General features: G+C 40.9%; 1 protein-coding gene across 2 annotated transcripts in view; it reads right to left on the bottom strand.

The window, feature by feature from the left end:
- Positions 1 to 13,756, bottom strand: part of EFNA5 (ephrin A5) — a 277,497-nt gene extending 263,741 nt beyond the window's left edge. The window contains exon 1 of one of the 2 annotated variants that reach the window (XM_081053353.1): positions 12,336 to 13,756. In XM_081053353.1, the coding sequence (XP_080909479.1) occupies positions 12,336 to 12,460 (125 nt within the window). In that variant the 5' untranslated portion in view covers positions 12,461 to 13,756. The remainder of the gene's footprint in view (positions 1 to 12,335) is intronic. The other variant, XM_081053354.1, reaches the window with a different exon arrangement.
- Positions 13,757 to 18,965: the final 5,209 nt, after the last annotated feature.

Below are 18,965 nucleotides of genomic sequence, written 5' to 3'. Positions count from 1 at the left end.
GTTACAGACTTTCTACTATCAAATATAAAGAAACAAAGTTTTCTCATTATGGACACTAGACTCACAGAATGTTAGAGAAGGAAGGTATTCTTCCCCCAAGTTTTTTATAACTCCACCGGAAGTGTAGGCTCCTGAAAGCCACCCACAAGAAACCGAGGCAGTGGGAACAGAGAAATTGTTAGTCATCGTCTATGCTGCATGTAAAATGAACATTCGGGGTCCATTTCCACATATGGATTTAAATTGGAAAGTGTTAAAAATCCGTCTTGGAGGTGTAATCCTGGCATTGCCATATAAAATACATCTGGGGAGGGTTTGCAAATAAATGCATTGGCCATTTACGATAGGATCCTCCTTGACTTACAACAACATCCCAGGCCTATTACTGTTGTTGGTGGGTATATTTTTTAATGATGTATGAACCGCCAACGTAAAAATTTATTTTATTTGTCTGAGATTTGGGAGAAAGTGGCTAGAAATGAAGATTGCCAGGCCTTAAGACCAATACCTTTCATTCATGCAAATACTGAGCCACTTCAGACATTGTAAAACTGTACAGAAAGTTCAGGGTAAAGGCAACCAAGAGTCCTTGATGAGGAGCCAGCAGGAATCTCTCTCCCACTGACATACCTAGAACCTTATTGCTCAAGCTGCGGTTCAGAGCTCAGCAGCACCAGTATCACCTGGGAGCTTGTGAGAAATACAGAATGTTGGCGCCCAGCCCGAGAGCTACGGAATTAAAATCTGTGTTTCCACAAGACCACCCCCCCACCTACCCACCCACCCACGCAGAGGATGTGTGTGCACATTAGAGTGTGAGAAGCAATGACCTAGAAATCACTAACCAAGTGCTCCATGATGGCAGGGATGTCGTTTATACTGTTCACTGAGACGTCTCCACCAAGAACACAGGGCTCACAGTGGACACTCGAGAAATATTTGCTGAATAAATCCACAGTGAAGATTTCTTACAGTATTCTCTAGTTTCCGTTGTGGTGATGAGTATAAAATTCTTCTATCTGCACAAAACTGCAAGTTCCTTAAGGGTGCAGATGCTCTCTTATTCATCTCTGAATCTGCTATATCTTGCCCATATTTGTACATATCACTCAATAAATGTTTTATCAATAGTAACTTAGATATTCAGTATAGCAATACACTATTAAAGTTAGGTATTAGCTACAGTATTGCTTTAATCTGAAAACTTTGGAAAACTAAGTTGAACTCAACACATAATTTCTGAATTCAGCCGCTTGGCTTCAGTTTTAAATATAGTAAAGAGAACTGACCCAAGGAATCAAAACAGTAATGGAAAATATTATATAGGGCCAAGCCTTGATTCTACATGGTACCAGAGAACAAGGAAGGCATGGATGATTGAAATCCAAAATTGATTCCAAAACCTCATGCTATTCAATAGCCTCAAAGTCTTTTCTTACCGAATTTCATACCAAAGCTGCTATAAGTTTAAGAAAAGTCATTTTTTAGTTTTATTTTCTTTTTCAAGCCCACCTACCAGTAAGGTACACAGACCCAAAGACAGTGAAGTGGACAAAGCCATCAAAAGAGAAAAATAGTGATAGAGAGATATACATAACAAACAAAGTGATTAGTCCTCAAATAACCAGAAATCAACACAAAAATCTAGAGCTAAGTGAAGACATAATTTGTAAGAGATGACTACAAGAAATAATCAGACATGTTAATAGCATAGACAAGACCATTCCAAAATAATACTTAAAATAATGAGATACTCAGAGTCATAAAACTTGCTGATTATCTCAGTCCATATTATACAGGAGTGATACTAAAGCAGGGACCCCCCCACCCCCGCAACACACACACCTTCCCCAATAAAAGAATTGCTTTGTTTCTTTTTAATTAACTGGATTAGATTATCCTTCATACTTTTTTTGTTGTTTTTTTGCTTCAGGAAACTCAGAGTTTAAAGTTAAGCCATCAGATTTGTCTAACTGCATATGTACGTATATACAATCTTGTATACATATATGCACGCACACACACACACACACACACACACACACACACACTGTCATGTTGTTGTTTTCCCAAAAGCATAGTTGACAATGGTGATAGCAGAGTGTGTAATTAGTTTTCATTGTTCCCCTGACAGCTATAGTTCCATACAAGACGTTTTTCTTTTCATGTTGTAAATGCTATGGGAAAAAAAATACACTAATAACAGGCATTTAATTATGGGTCCAGCAACCATTGTGGGAACATAGCCAGAAGAGAATGGAAACTCTCTTGGCTTTAGCAAAAACACTGGGACAGCAAAAATATATATTTGCAGTGGGGGGAAAAGTTTTGTTCTTCAGTTATAGTAATGCTCAAAATATTGACCAGCCTATGACAGAAAAACTTTAAAATTTTTCCTCGCGTCTCTATGGACAATAAAAGTATGTATATAAGGTTACATCAATACTGAAACCAAGAATATGATCATATCTATATTATAATATTAATGAGATTAAATTCATTGCTTATTAATGAGGGAAACACTCCTTAAAATAGCTTTATGCTTTGATATTATCAATGAAGAGTACAAAGATTTCAATTTTTTTCTTTATTACTTTGCTTTTCACCTACTTAAAAAAATAGCACTTGTGATGTCAGATATCTGGGTGCTACATTCCTTGAGGCTTACTTTAATTTGTTTTCTACAGTATTTAAAATAAAGCATTCCCCAAGTTGCTGTCATGCGGACACCAGACCTGTCACTGAGGTCCTTTCTCGCCTGATTAATTAGTAATTGGGAGACACATTTGGGCAGCCTCCATTTCCCTATTATTTTCTCTAGTTTGACACAAAACCCTGTCAGAAGCACGACTATTTGAACTGTACCCCTCTTAGTGCTGGGTCACTAAATTTTAATAAATGGAGCCCCTGCTATAAAACTACTGAAATAGGCATAAAAGTTTACTGAAGCAGGAACAGTAAACAAATATATGAAGAAAACATTGAATGTCACAGTATCTAAAACATTAATGGTCTGCCTGAACCCAGAGATCACTGGTGAGATTGCAGAAACTAAAAGAAAAGGCCTTTCAGCTGTCTTTAAAAATAATAATAACTATATATATATGGAGCTTAATAAAACAAACACTTTGATGAAGCAGGACCATACATCTAAGCCTCCTCCATTATCCCAATCTGATTAATAAATTTATTGAGAGGCAAAGATTGACAGTGACTACAGCGATCCAGAAGTCACAAAAGCTCTCTGAGACAAACAAGGAAACATTTTTCATGGAAGGTAAGATGAGGAACCTAAAATTGAAGCTAAAAAGACTGATACTGTGGAGAACTGCAAATAGTTACAGAATCAGTTTCAAGGTTCTTCATCTCAACGTGTCAGTCAGTTCAAAAAAGTATTTTGCTACGATGGTGGTTCAGGACCACCATCTATGGCACTAGCCATGCTGTGTGGGTCAGAGGTCACAGCTTCCACATTGCAACATCTGCCTGTATTTTCTTGCCCTGAAACAATAGAAGGGAAACTAGGCTCATTTGCTCCCACTTTGTTTAACCTAATTGTTAAAGACGAAGGATAATTTCTCCATATTTAGAATTATTTTTCCTTTCTTCCCCATTCCCATTTGTCTCCATACAATTAAATACTATAAAATCTTAACCAAAAGGTTAAGTACCCTATACATTATTAAAGTTCAGTAAATGTGACAGTCATACATCCCAGTTGGGTCTACGCAACATGAAACATCAAGTAGCATGTCCACTACCATCAAAATATAGATGAAAATTTGCACTGTAATTATCCAACCCAAGTAAGCCATGACTTTATTTTATTCCAACTACAAAACTGCATTTTTCCTATGAGAAAATATTATTTACCTCATAATCTGTATTTTCATGGTAAGTGGCAAGAGCTAATTATTAACTATAATTTCGACACATATAAAAAAATCACTAATAAAACATCAAATGGACACTGACAACTTAGAAGCAACAAGAAAAAAACAAAAGTATTTGTTCATTTAAAACAAAACGGTCACTTTGAACACTGTTATTTTAGTCTTCTTCAACAAGTCCAAGAAAAATGGATTATAGATATCAGAGGAAGAAAGCATTTCGGTACAAAAACTGTCAACTCACACCTGGACTATTTAATAAGAAGTCCATGAGATGTATATCCATTCTTAAAATATGTATTTTATTTATCACCTTTTATACTGCATCTGCAACCACCAAAAATCCTACTTCTAACGAATTGAAGCAATCTGCGACATAAGTAATATTCGATCTGCGCCCAATTTAATCAGCTGAGTCAGGTTACTTTGAAATTAATCTTAAAGAAGTTCTGTTCTTACTGTACTACATGGGAATAATGTCACCAGAAATCATCAGAGTAGCAAGAAGTGTAGTATACATTTTTGGTAAAGTTTATTAGGCAACATGTTCTACCAAATATATCAAAAAATACAAAATATGGCGGAAAATATAGCAGACTCAGTTGATATACACTTAGTTGATATATGCTCATAATTTTTAATAACAAATAGAAGTTACTTCTAAAATAATTTTTTATAAGAACTCACAAGAGCGGTTTAGTAATAAGAGAGTGAAAGCCTATAATTCAAGGACAAAAAGGCTCTGACTTCATATACTGCTTCTTAAAGCACCCTAAATGCTGTTTATCTGGGGTTTTTTTTTGTTTGTTTTTTTGTGGGTTTTTTTTTTTTTTTTTTGGTGCCTACGGTTTTTCAATACCTCTTACTGAAGAAAGATTTCTGATACCGCTGAGCAATTTGGAAAAAAAAAATTAATCAACAAAGAAAAAGAAGTACTTCGTACAGTCAGAAAAAGGAAATCAGGATTTGGGTTAATAATAGGGTCTATTAATACATTACTTTGGAATTAACAATCAGATATAAACTTCAAGAGGAAATTATATATGTAAACATGGTGCAGCCCAACATTTAACGTTAAAATGTAATGTGCCTGGGTTTAAAATATATTATTACTAAGTTATAACATCCTTTTTTGTCAACAAAACACAAGAAGATAGCATTTTAATGAGCTCACAAATAACTCTTAAGTTAGAGCTTTAAATGTGGAGCCCTGACAAAACGATTATACAGTGGTTTAGTCCTTTTCTATCGTCCATATTCATTTCCGGACCATATTCATGAAAGAAATAAAATCGGTCTTAAAACAAGATGGCTGCTTCTAGGAAAAAAAAAAAAAAGAAAAACGCAGATTTAACTGAAAGAAGCCAAAAACCTAGCTTTTCTAAATCGGGAAACAAGAACTTAGTCATATTTTTTTTTTCTAATCCCTAAATATGTATTCATGCACTTTGACAAAGAAATTTATGGGTGACACTGTGCAGTTATTTAAAATTATTAATAATGAAGCAATTTTTTTAAAAGGTCTAATCTTTGTATGCCAATAACTTGACTGTCCAACACATATATACAGACATATCACATGACCAAAATTCCCATTTATACTTCATTCCAGGATCATGATGATCAACCATGGGAATCAGATCTCTTAAAAAATAATAATAGGCATAACATCGATACCTTGTATTTCGTAAAGGATCTTATCTATAAAATGTCCAGTGATATCCTGTTACAAACACATCAAGTGTATTTGGCTTTTTAAATTAAATACCCTGTTAGACAATCTCTCCTTGAATTGTACTTTGTTGACCTTCCCTGAAGCAAATGGCACATTAATTCTATGACATACATACACAAATTAAAAACATTTCCTACGTTTTGAAATAATGTTTAAATAGATTGTCTTAAATCACTCAAAACTATTTTTATTTCTCCCTTGAGTAGAAAATAAGGCCTGACAGTAACATTTTCTTCAAACTGTCAACTGTCAATTGTATGAAGGATGTTTCTAAAGATGACAAAGGTTTATTTTTCCTTATTGAAAATGATAGAATTCTACCGGAATGAAGGCTGGCTGAGCTAACCATCGCTGTGGTACACACACGACTGTCTTGCTCAGACAGTCTGTCTCGCTAACTTGAACTAGAAATTTTCACTATTTTAAAATACTGTTTTTGTTGCAATCTATGGCTCACTGTTTGAAAACTGCAGCCAAATGCCTCAAAATCAAGAGTTTACATCCACACACATTTCAGATTAGCAAATAGTGCAGAGATATCAATAATTTACAATAAATTCTTCAAAGTACAATAAGGAATATAGATTATCAATAACACTAAAATATAAGAAATTTGTTTGTTTATAATGCAAACTATGCAGGATAGTTATGGTATAGAAAAACTTGCATTATTACTTTTTAACTTTAAATGAGGTGCTTCTGGGTCATTGTGCTGCCTTGGTTATGACTGACTTCATTTTGAAAACTTAAATACAGACAAATTTAAGAGGAAATAGATCTGGTAGTGAGTAATATCCCATTCAGAAACACTGGAAGTTCAAATTAATCACAAGAAACTTTTCTACAAAATAGCTCAGAATACAGGTTGAGGAACAGACAAAAATATAAATCTAATAACATAAGTCAGGCCCTTAAAAGAGACAGTAATTTATTGATGTTTAGCTGTCTAAGACCACCATCATAAGACAAATTACTAAAAGTGAATATTAATACCTCATTCTTATACTCCTGTTTGAGGTTTTTATACCTGAATATGAAGGTATTATCCGTCACAGATGATTAAAAGGCAATTTTTCTCAGTCCCAAATACTGATCCTGACTATCTTGGGTAAGTGACCATAGCCTTCCTCACTGTACTTAGGGATGGACATACACAAAAAGAGGGTTGAGTGTCATCTTTTAAAAAAAACTATTAAGTAAGCGATTTGTATGGAGGGCAGGAATGAAGCAATAGATCAAGTGCTACCCAGATGTCAAATTGATTTCTTAACATTTTCTTACGTTTTGTTCATTTTATATTTTAATGTTTTCTTTCTCAAAGGTATTTTCTTTTGGTATATACGTCTCCCAAGCTTGCAAAGACCAGGACACCTGAAGGACTAATTGTATTCATTCATTTTCTTGGCCCAGCATGAGGCTGGTACATAGCAACGGGGGAGAAAAGGAGATGTTCATCTTTATCTGGCCCTATCCAACAGGAAATCAGGCCAGTGGACAGAATGCAATGAAATCCCTGTTCAGAAGGCATCTTGCAACATTAAATGGCAAGAAATTCACAAGGTTAATTTGCCCCCAAATACTAAGTGCTCCTTCTAAATCTGATTCTCAGCATTCAAAGGTGGAAGTCTCTAAAGCTATTGATTATCAGCCAGAACACACATGGCAACTAGGCATTCGTTCAGGGAGTCAATGGATTAGTTAATACCACTAGTAAGTAAAATCAACTAACAGGGAGTAATGGACTACTGAAGCCTCTCTCCGATGTTTTTCGTCACAAGAAGTATATTAACCTTGATCTCACACTGGAAATGCCAAATTAGACTACACAGACAAGCGTGCCTCAAAAAGCACCTAAAGACATTTCCTGATAGCTTATTATGAATATATAATATAATGAATAAAATGGATGGAACATAACATCTCAGTAGCTAACTTTGCTTTTCAAATTGCTATGGAAAACTGGCCAAAAACAAGAAGCCTACTTCACTTTACAAATTTCTAGATAAAAATAGGGGGAGAGGAGGATTCACTTCTAGGACATCATAGGTCTCCTATAAATGGATAAGGGTGAAAACATGAGATATACATCTCCATCATACAACTTTATTTTAACTAGGTATTTACATAAATTCTGACATAACTATCAAAATAAAAAAGTTACCCCATTATGTCTAATAAGCTGATATACTGAGGCTCAGAGTTAATAAAGTTAAAAGATCTTAAGTAATGCCTTTTGGTTGAAGAACTTTTGTTTCTAACATATAAAGATATTATTTAAAACATTAAAAATTTCAAAATTAAAGTTAATCCTTTACAAGTTTGGTGATAAAACTCATTCAAAACCAAGATCAACTTTGCATCTTTCCTCAAAACAAATTCTTAGATTGAAACCAAACTTATTTCATGTACTTGTCAGTGGAAAAGGCACAGTGCTGTATACTGGTATACATATATTAAAACACAGATGGGTCAAATGTTTTAAAATGAAAAAAGTGAATTTTGAAACAGGAAAAATACCCAGGGAGAGACTGATGGGTTTGATTTTTATAACAAATCATCAGGCATGGAGAAATATCTTTTAGAAGTGTTAAAATAAACGATCCTACTGTGTATTTAAAAATTTTTTAAATATTACTTCTCTCTACTTAGCCACATACATACGACCTATACATATATGTGACCTATACTACCAGGAGGATTTGGGAGTGTTGACCTAGAATTCACATTCACTTTCACAACTCCAAGATTACAGGTTAACAAAACTAAACGGTGTCAATTACCTGCTACTCTAACATGAAATATTTAACTTACAAGTCCCTACAAGAAATGAAAAAGCCCAAAGAACATATGATTAGGTTAAAATTTAGTAAAACCCGGGTGAATTATAGAGGTATGTTTTCCTGTAAGAGATTAACATTTTAAATTGGTGAGGATGAAACCTTAACAGAAGCAAAGCTCACTAAAGTAAGGAGAATCAGTATTCTTAAAGTGTGCTGGTTATATTTGTCACTATTCCATCCACTAATGCCAACCAGTAGGAAACATCTTTAATTACCCTAGCATCATTTTGGCAGCTGATCAAAAGAATCCAAGAACTTTTCAATATACAGTGTAAAAAAGAATATTCGCATTGGAAGTACTCGAACACTTATGGCATGCTTCAGATTAAGTAGCATGTTTTTAATATTGATTCATCTCTATCTTTGTAAGACTAGCTACTAAGGGAAAATGTAAATAAAGTTTTATTACTGAAAGTCCTTTTTAAAAGTTATTTAAAAGCTTTTTACATTCTTAAAGAAATTAAGGACAAACAGTTATATTCTTCTTGATTTGGACTTTTCATTACTCAAAGTTACTTAGTAACATGCCGGTTCAGAATTCAGCATAACATCAAAAGGATCATTCTATTACTCTCATGACTTAGGTGAAACTCATACAGTTTTTCAAATTTTTAAAATATGGAAGATGCATTTAGGCACATGTTATATATTTCCATCCTGACTGATAGTTCTCAGTTACTGTTTCAGAGATTTGTGCCAATTCAAAACATAAAATCAGTTTGGCCCATCGCCCAATAAATACTGCCGACTAAAAAGTTATCAGCATTTGAAAATTGAACATCCACTTCCCAGAAGTGAATACCTGGGAAGATAGATTCTAACAGTAAAACAGTCTGACAGCAAATAAGTTTAATATTTTTTTCTTCCGTGGACCCAGATCAATGGATGCTTAAGGTGTCAATGAAGTAACGAAACCTGAAGTAGCGGATAAACTCCTATGACTACACGTTACAATATAAGCTATTTAAACGCTGTGATCAAGACACAATATTTAATTCTAATTTTACCTAAATATATTTTTAAGTTGAAGTCCATTAGTTTAAGCTAAAATAAATTTGCTTCATCTTGCACAGTACCATTAGCAGTTTAATGTGTTCACTGACCTTTACTTCTACGAGAATTATTTTAAAATCTATTGAAGTTGCAATTAAAATTTTCCACTTTTTTTCCAAAAGTTGAAGTCTTCTGATTACATTATTGGTTTAGCAAATTTTTAAAAGATAGGATTTATGTAAAACCAAAAGTCATGGCTAGATTACATAGATTAACATGCATGAAAAGGAAATGTAAAACACTGAATTTATGAGATTTGGTAAACCTGTGCAAATTTTCTAAGATACTTCCTATCTTTTGTGATAAACTGTGTTTATTTCTAAACCACTTATTTTGCATTTGGCTCCTTTTAAACTACATCCAAGCTGACTTTTTTAATGCATAAAAAAAGCACCATTTTATTCTACTATTTCAGAGATAAATCTGCCTCCCAGTACTTACCTTTCAAATTATATTATTTTTTAAAGTAAGTTTTAGTATAATAACCTACAAAGATAAATGAATCCATAACCCCTAAGAACACTAAAGTTAGGGCTAACTCTCTTGGGAGACAGGGGTACCTCATTCTTTTGATCATTATCAAATTGATAATGATCAAATAGAAAGGTATTTTCACAAAACTCAAATCAGAATACTGACTTGAGAATACTCTTGGTATTTTAAAATTCTACAGATAAACTTTGTCTGGGCAGGTTCAAAGCTGTCATGGCATCACCCTGAGCAGAACAGTTTTCTGCAGGCAAGGCATATCTATTAAAAACATGACCTGTGACAAAAATCAATGTGCTAATCTCAAAACAAATGACAGTATCAAACACATAAAACAGAGATAACCTAAGATAAAATGTCCTCAAACTCAGACTAGGTTGACAGATTTAGAAGGAGGGGTAGAGTAGGGATGTTGCTGATTCTTACTGTTTTAACCCAGGAACTGGAACACCCAAGTATCCAAATAAATTAATAGCATGAGAAAAAAGATCACAGTGTAAAATTTGGAGTGGGAAAGGAAAGACAACCAAGAGCAAAATGTCCCAAACTCAACTAACCCATTTCACCGTTGTTTTATTTAATAAGGTGTTCAAGTTTAGAAATAGAAATTCTTCTCTTCCGTATATGCTGTCTAATAAAGCCCAAAGGGGAATAAAACCTACCAATATAATGAGGCTTGCTTTTAACACCATCACAACTGCAAAGCTTGCTCTATTTGTCTTGTCAGCTTTAATAAAAGGCATTTCCTCTGGCAGGCTGGCTTCTCTTTCTCTTTTTCTAATAGTGGTAAGTGGCATGTCAAAGAAGAAATAGCTTCCCATCCCACCACCCACCTCCATGAGACTTTTTTTCTTAACTTTCAGGAATGTCTCCACTTTTGCCAGGCGATGCAATTAGGACTTGGGCTATCTGGGTGTGACTATCTTTCCTGGGGTAGTAGGGCGAAGAGAACTCTTTCTTCTTTCGGCAACCAGTGGACCGCTTGTGGGGAAATCTGCCTATCTTCATCTGAGCTGACATTACTTCAAGTGGGGAATGGCCCCCCTTACACCCCACCCAGCCAAAGCCTGCCTAACGTTTGAAGGCGAGAGGACCTCGGAGAGGGCCACCGCGAGGTAGAAAGCTTTAGAAGCGCCCTCCGGACCCCTCTCCCCAGGCGCGCTGGGCGCGAGGCAACCAAACTCTCCCTTCGGTCTCCAGTCTCTCTCCTCCCAACTTCCCTTCCTGCCCGGAGAAAAACCTGAGATTTTAGGCATCATCGATGCTATTTCCCTGATGGGCAGGCACCGAAACCAGCCCACAGCTGGAAGCTGGACTCGGTCCTAGAGAGGCTGAGCAACGTGGGACCAGCGGAGCCGAATGCTTGCCCACAGGCCCGGGAGAAAGCAGGGCTCGGAGCTGTTCTGGATCTGGAGCGGTCCTTCCGGCACTCTGGACAGCCCCCACCCAACCCGGTGAACAAGGGATGTCTGCGGGTGGCCGTGGTCCGGCAGGCGCGCTAGCCTGGCACCTCTAGCCTGGCGCGAACACGGCGGGCTTCGGGGACTGCCGCAAAACGGTTCCAGGTAACCGCGCGTGTTCCTCTGTCTGCGCGGCGCCAGGCCACGGACCAAGAGCTCCCACCTCCAAGCTAGGCCAAATCCGGCAGCTCTCTCCGCACACATGACGTAACCCGACATTAGATCAAACTTTCTGGCACCTTGAGCCCACCCAGGGGTGGAGGAGGTGGTAGAATTTTCTCCACTGCCAAGAGCGAGGGGCCCAGAATGACCCACCCGCCGGATGATTTGCTCGCAGTTAAAGAGGAAAATAACCTAAAGCTTCCGATTCCCAGCCCCCTCACTTCCCCCAGCCCGTGCGCTCTCTGAGCGCACCGAGGAAAGAGAAGATTAAAATGAAAAAACAAAAAACAAAAACACAAAACTTCGGGGATGTTTGGCGGGTATCTCCCCGCAGTACCTGCGCGCCCACGCTGCAGGCGGGAGCTCCTGGCGGTGCGCATCCGGGGCTCCCGGCGCCCAAGCCCAGCGCCGGTATCGGGATGCTGGCCAGCCTGCCCGGGAGGGGAAGCGGGAAAGTCTCCACTACCCGGCTCCCGCCTTTTCCGAGTCTCCTCGCTCTCTGCAGAGGCAGCCGGTCTAGGCAGACCCAGGGGCGCCCGGCCGCTCCACGGTGATTTAACAAAGAGGGGCGCGTCGAGAGCGCTTCCCGCGGGCGCCTGGAAAGCCATCAGCGCCCGGGCGCCGCAGTCTCGGAGGGTGCGCGCTCCTTCGGCAGGACCCCGAGGCCGGGGTAGCCCCGGCTCTTCGCCTTCTAGCATTGCCTTACCTGGGGTTGCTGCTGTTCCAGTAGACGGCGTAGCGGTCGGCGACGGCCTTGGAGCCCGGGTCCTGGCTGAACACACACGTCCAGAGCACCAGAAACATCAGCGTCAACATCTCCACGTGCAACATCACGCCTGGCCAGCGGCGGAGCCCGGGACGCGCCACTCCGGGGAGCGAGCAGGGATCCGGAGGGTGGGAGGGGCAGAGCGAAAGCAAGAGAGCGGGAGCCAAATAAATATGAATAAATAACAATGGAGAGGGGCGATAAAAGAAAGAGGCACACACCAAGCTGGGGAGGGAGGGGAGAGAGAGAGAAGAATAGAAGACAGTGGAGTGGAGGGGCTAAAGACAAACTCGCACCCCCCTCTGGAGGGTTCAGAAAGAAAAAAGAAATCACAAGATGGAGAAAAGCGTGCGTGTGGTGGCGGCAACGAAGGCGGGGGAAGGGGTGCCAAGCTGTGTCTCGGGCGGCGGCGGCAGGCGGGTCACCCCGGGAGAAGGAGGTGTGCGCCCGGCCGGGCGGTGGTGGCAGCGCGAGTCGGGGCGGGCGGCGGCGCACGCTGCACAGTCACCGGGAGCTGCGCGCCGCGGCCGCGGGGAGACATACACTGGCCCGCCGGGCCCGGCTCAGCTTTGGCGCCGCGAGCTGAGGACGGCTCCGCCGCCGCCCAGGGCCCTCGCACTGCGCCCCGCTTCGCTCCAAGTTACTTTGGCGGCCGGTGGGAACCTGCAGGATGGCTCCTTGTAGATTGGGGAGGGGGGGCTTTGCGCCTGTGGCCCCAAGAGTCTGAAAACCCTCTTCCACCGCCTCTTCTGTGCCTTCACTGGGCGACCCCTGGAAATCTCCGAGGAGTCGTAGGTGCTGCGAATTCGGGGCGGTGAACCGAGAAGAGTGGGGAGCCGGAGCCACAAACCCAGTCCCGCCGGCGTCCTGGAACTGGTTAAGCGGCAACTAAGCTGGTGAGGAGCGGTCTTGCCTCCCAAACCTCAAAGAAAAGTTTGGGTCTTCGCGTCCGGCAGGTTCCCCGGCGTGGTCGGACTGCGGCGGCGGCAGCGGCGGGAGACGACACCGCAGGCGCTGGCGGAGCCACGGGGACTTCTCGCTTTTCTACGCCGGGCGTGAGCGCACCAGGGTGAACGAAGAGCAGAGGTTACGAACCAGCCAGCCAGGTGGAGCTGGGATGCCCAAACCTGCAGGACGACGCCAACCCAACAGCTCCGCTGGAGAGCGGGAGGGGAAACAATCACTTTCAGATGAATCCGTCCAACTCCTGGATGGGCTGATGTCAGTCTCCGATCGCCTTCCAGGAGCAAGACTGCGCCCCTAGACGCGGTGCCAAGAGCCCCGAAGGAGCTCTCAGAAGTGTCCCTGCGACTCCAACGGGTCCGGCCCCAAGCCCAGCAACTTGTAGAGACGCATCAATCAGTTATGGAGAGAGAGAGAGGAGAGAGAGAGGAGAGAGAGAGAGAGAGAGAGAGAGAGAGAGAGAGCGCACGAGAGAGTGGCACCTCCCCGATGACTACATCAGAAAACCTTTCCGATCCTCCCGCAGCTGCTCCCCTTTCCCTCCTTGGGCACAGCAGCAACAAGAGGTGAAAACCAACCGAATCCTAAAACCCCTACCAGGAGGGAAAATAAACTTGAGTGCAGCAGCAGCAGCAGCCCGAGCAGCCCAGGAGGGATTGAAACGACTGGCGAGAAGTGGAAAAGGGTAAAAGTCAGTTTTGCAAACGAGAAAAAAAAAAAAAAAGAGAGAGACACAGAAAAAATGCTTTATGGGAAAAATCTCCTCGGGCACGCCCCCTCGTTAATGACCTGCGTGTAAAGCCGACAGCAGCAGCAACCCAGCAGCAGCCGCCGCCGCGCAAGAGCGCGAGGCTGCGCGCGTGAACGTGGGCCGCACGGCGGGTGTAGGGGCGTGTAATGCGGGGCGCGGGGCTGGCAGGCAACGCGAGTGCGGGTGTGAGCTCCGGACAGAGCAGGGGGAGGCGCCGCCAGCCCGAGCCCAGCACTGCTTGCGCCTCAGCCCGGGTCATGTGGGCTGCTCCCGTCTCCCCCAGCCCCCGCCCGTGCAGTTTACTTGGGAAGGGGGGGTGCCGGGAGCAGCCAGTCAGGGAACGGCCTGCCGCTTGCTTACGGATCGGGGTTTTTTCCTCTCTCTTTACTCCAACCCGATTGGTTTGTTCCACGAGAAAGAGGCGTTTTCCTAATCTCCTCCTTTCCTCACGCCTCCTACCCCCTCTTCGGCACCACCTTCCAGAAACCTGACTAATTGAATTACTGGGAGTGCCGAGGCGCCTTCTCCTCCGCCGGAACCCAGCAGTCGCTCGTAACCCTTTGGATGCTGAATTCCGTCTGGGCTGGCGATGATGTGACATCTTTTTACCTGAGTGGGGGCTTTCAATTACAAAGGAACCGGTTCCCACCCTGTAGAGCGAGAGCCGAAAATTTTCCCTGGGCCCCTCAGGTAACATGAAGTCCCAGCAGACGGGCTGGCAGAAAGCCTCAATGAATATGTGTTCTTATAAATTTCTGCCCTGTTCTTCACCACGCGCACTGCCCGCGCTGGGTTATCTGGAAACCCGAGCATCTCCCCTGTGGCTTTCAACTCTGCTCTTCCTACCAGGGATGTAAGGGTTCATGAACAGGAAGCAAGACTTTCCTTTAAAGTGATGCTCTGAAAACAATTTTTTTTTTAATAGAGAAAAATCACAGTGTAGAATGATGACCATTCAGTAATGGTAATCATTACTCCCCAAGCAGGGAGGAAGGAACGAGGCCGGGGCGCCCACCAGAAATACACTACACCTTTTCCATTTCAACCCCGAGGTTGGTTCGCTACCCACTCCCCAAAGAGTAAATGCTTAGAACGAAGCTGGTATGGGAAGACACCTAACTCAGGGAAGCCGGTGAATGAGATCCTTTATTATTGGAAAAGGCCTCGCATTCCGGGACTTCCAGAGCAGGTTGCAGCACTTTGGCCCCCGGCTGCAACCGAGGCGCGATGGCCTGACAACGAGGCGGTCCCGGCGCCCCGGGACGCGTCACCCTGTCTTCCAGTCCCCAGGAAGCTAGCCAGGCACCCGGCGCAGCGGGGCCACAAACCCTGGAGACTCACTCTCGCGGGCCTCCACGGGCTCGGGCCTGCGTGTTATTATTCTCTCTTGCGCGCTAGGGAGTTTGCTGCCTCAGTGGGAAAGGGCTGATCTCAAGACAGAAAGAAGTTTAGTTTCGCTTCCAAACTTGCCTCTTCTCCCCTTTACTTATTAGCCCAATAAAATCAAATATCACGTTCTCTGTCCTGCGCTTTCCAATCCTGGAGCTTCGGGATTTCCAGGCGCTTCGGAGCTGTTTGGAAGCGTCCAGACGCCCTCCAGTGGTGGGCCTGCAGTCCGCAGCCAGTGGGGGTATTGCCGGCAGCTCAGACCGGCGGGATGGAGTTTGAGGGATAATCTGGGGTCATGATCAATAAAGACTTGAGGGGAAAGAAACAGTTAACACCGGCGTGGAATTACCTAGATGTATGGGCCCTTGCCTAAAAATTGAGTCGTTTCTCAATTACAGAAATGTGTCTCATCTGAAGAGATCGTGAAATTGTCCTATGATAGTAACTCTTCTGTTTGTGACTGGGTATAAATTGCTATCTGTGTAATTATAGACTCCACTACAGACCACCCTAACAAACCAACCACCTTCCTAATTAAAAAAAAAAAAAAAAAAAGTAAACTCAGCATATTAGCACAAATGCTTCTCTACCATCAGGATAGTTCATGAAATTCCAACAGTGAGAAAGAAGTGGGAAAACGAACTAGAGAACTAAAGGATAAACTTATTTTCAAATCAAATTTTCATTTAAAAAGTTATTTACTTTTCCCTCCTGGTCGGTAATCTTGCTGATGTTCAAGTTCTTGGTCTATTTTAGTATGCATTTGTTTTTTTCTGTTGCAGGAAGAATGCATTTATTTCTTCCCTCAGCCCTTTTGATAGTAGCTCTAATGGGTGCTCATATGACTGAGGATGTTTTGCAGGAAATATTCTGGACCCTTTTAAAGGACATCTGTATCTTTCAGAAGAAGAGAATTCACGACTTCTGTCTTCGGGAAAATGCTGAGCATCATCAGAGAGTCTTTTTAGTCAGGGAAATATCAGGTATCAGGGAGTTAGCACACTGGCTTCCTGTGGCTTCAAAGCCAAAAGAAGTGAAGAAAAAGAAATTACAGCCACTTATTTCCCATCTGAAAACACATACTGTAACCAAAATTGATATGTGAAAATTGAACATATCAAAAGAACATGGATGTCCTAATATTTTAAATATCTGTAATTTATTTAAAGTCTGGAGAGTCCCATTTTAAACAAACAAAAGAATTAAACATTATGGCTTTAAAATGATTCAAGCAGTTTAGTTTCACTTCCAAACTTGCCTCTATTGGATTGGATATTGGAATTAGCAACTGCTGATAACATAACTCAAATGTCTGCGTGAAGTGATTTGTAAACCTAAATCAAGTGCCTTCTTCCGGGATTATACACCTACTACCGTGTTTCCCCAAAAATAAGACCTAGCCAGACAATCAGCTCTAATGCGTCTTTTGGAGCAAAACTTAATATAAGACCTGGTCTTATATAAGTAAAATAAGTCTTTAATATACTATAGTATATTATTTTATAGTATAGTATACTATATTTAATATAGTACACTATACTATATTTAGTATATTATAATATACTATATATATAGTATATATATAGCATATATATACTATATATACTATATATATAGTATATATATACTAAAAATAATATACTATATTTATACTATATATAGTATACTATACTAAATATAGTATACTATATTTAATATAGTATAGTATATTATTTTACTATAAGTAAAATAAGTCTTTAATATAGTATAGTATAGTATAGTATAGTATAATACAATGTAATACCTGGTCTTATTTTACTATAAGACCGGGTCTTATAGTAATTTTTGCTCCAAAAGATGCATTAGAGCTGACTGTCTGGCTAGGTCTTATTTTCAGGGAAACATGGTATATAACTACTGCTATTGTAATAACTAAGCAGCAAGATGATAGAACATAGAGTTTGAAAAGAAATTACTAACTGTGGTCTTATTGCTAGTAATGTGACTGTCTCTTCAGGAAATTATTCAAGTGATTTGAATTTATACAAATCAACATTATATAAAATAATTAAATTATGATTAGCCCAGTGTCCCACAGGCAAAGACCTTTAAGCTGGCCTTTAAAGGATAAGTATTAGGTTGGTGCAAAAGTAATTGTGATTTAAAAGGTTAAAAACAATTGCAAAAACCACAATTACTTTGGGGAACAGTGTGTACTTCCAGGACTTTTTTCCAAGTCAAGTTGTTGTCCTTTCAATCTTAGTTGTGGAAGATGCCATTCAGCTTCAAGTTGTTGTCCTTTCAGTCTTAGTTGTGGAGGGCGCAGCTGAGCTCCAGGTCCAGTTGCCCTTGCTAGTTGCAGGGGGCACAGCCCGCCATCCCTTGTGGGAGTTGAGGAATCCAACTAGCAACCTTGTGGTTAAGAACCCACTGGCCCATGTGGGAATCGAACCGGCAGCCCTCAGAGTTAGGAACTCGAGCCACTGGGCCGGCCCCACAATTACTTTTGCACCAACCTAATAGCATTTTGCCAAGTGAAGAAGGAGCTTCAGGTATGACAGAAAGAAAACATCAAGAAGCTAAAAACATTGAAAGAATAGAAGTGCAGGGAGTGTTTAAATACTTGGAGTTTCACAAGACTGAAACAGAGTTATAGGGAGCAGAGGCCTGAAAAATCAGCTGAGAATGGACTGCAAATGGGCCTAACTGCATTCTAAAAGTGTTTGGATTTAAAATGACAGGCAACCTAGTGCACTGGTGGTTTTAAAACAAATGACATTGAATCATTATGCTTCAAATTAAAACACAAATAGGGAATTTATTTATTTATTTATTTATTCACTTATAATTTTGGGGGCCTTGATTTAGATTGATGTTCCAACCTTGGCTATGAATTAGAATCACCAAGGGAACTTTTTAGAAAAGAACAATACTAGTGCCCCACTCCCTGTTTTAGTTGGTTAGGGGAGGGGACCTGGGATCTGTAATTTTTAAAAGCTTCCCAGGGAATTCTAATGAGCACAGAGAATCGAGAATCACTGATCCAGGTAATTTATTTTTACCTTAACTACTTCAATATTTCAGGCAAAAAAAAGTAAGTTCTGTACTTATTTGTCTGGAGAAATGTTCCAGCTAACCATCAAAGTTAAGAATGTTGATACTTTAGAGATCTGAATTTTATGCTCCTCTCTATTAAAATGAAGTAATACTTTAAAAATAATTCTCATATGGCACAAAATAGAATACCATCTCCAACATGTGGTTGCATGGGCAAAGTTTACTCTTAAGTATTGGTCAATCTTCCTTTTTGGACTAGTTTGAACTTCCTTTTGGCATTAGCTGTCACCAGATAGAAGTGGAGTTCTACTGCGTCAAGTGTCCAGACAAATAAATAAGCTAATAAATCAAACCCCAGAATCCACAGACTAAGCAGCTCTTGTTTAATATGGCAGTTAAGTGGAAACTGATACCCAGAAGAGATAACAAAG

This window comes from Rhinolophus hipposideros, assembly GCF_964194185.1.
Source record: "Rhinolophus hipposideros genome assembly, chromosome: 7".
Lineage (NCBI taxonomy): Eukaryota > Metazoa > Chordata > Mammalia > Chiroptera > Rhinolophidae > Rhinolophus > Rhinolophus hipposideros.
This window is presented reverse-complemented; position numbering and strand designations above follow the sequence as displayed.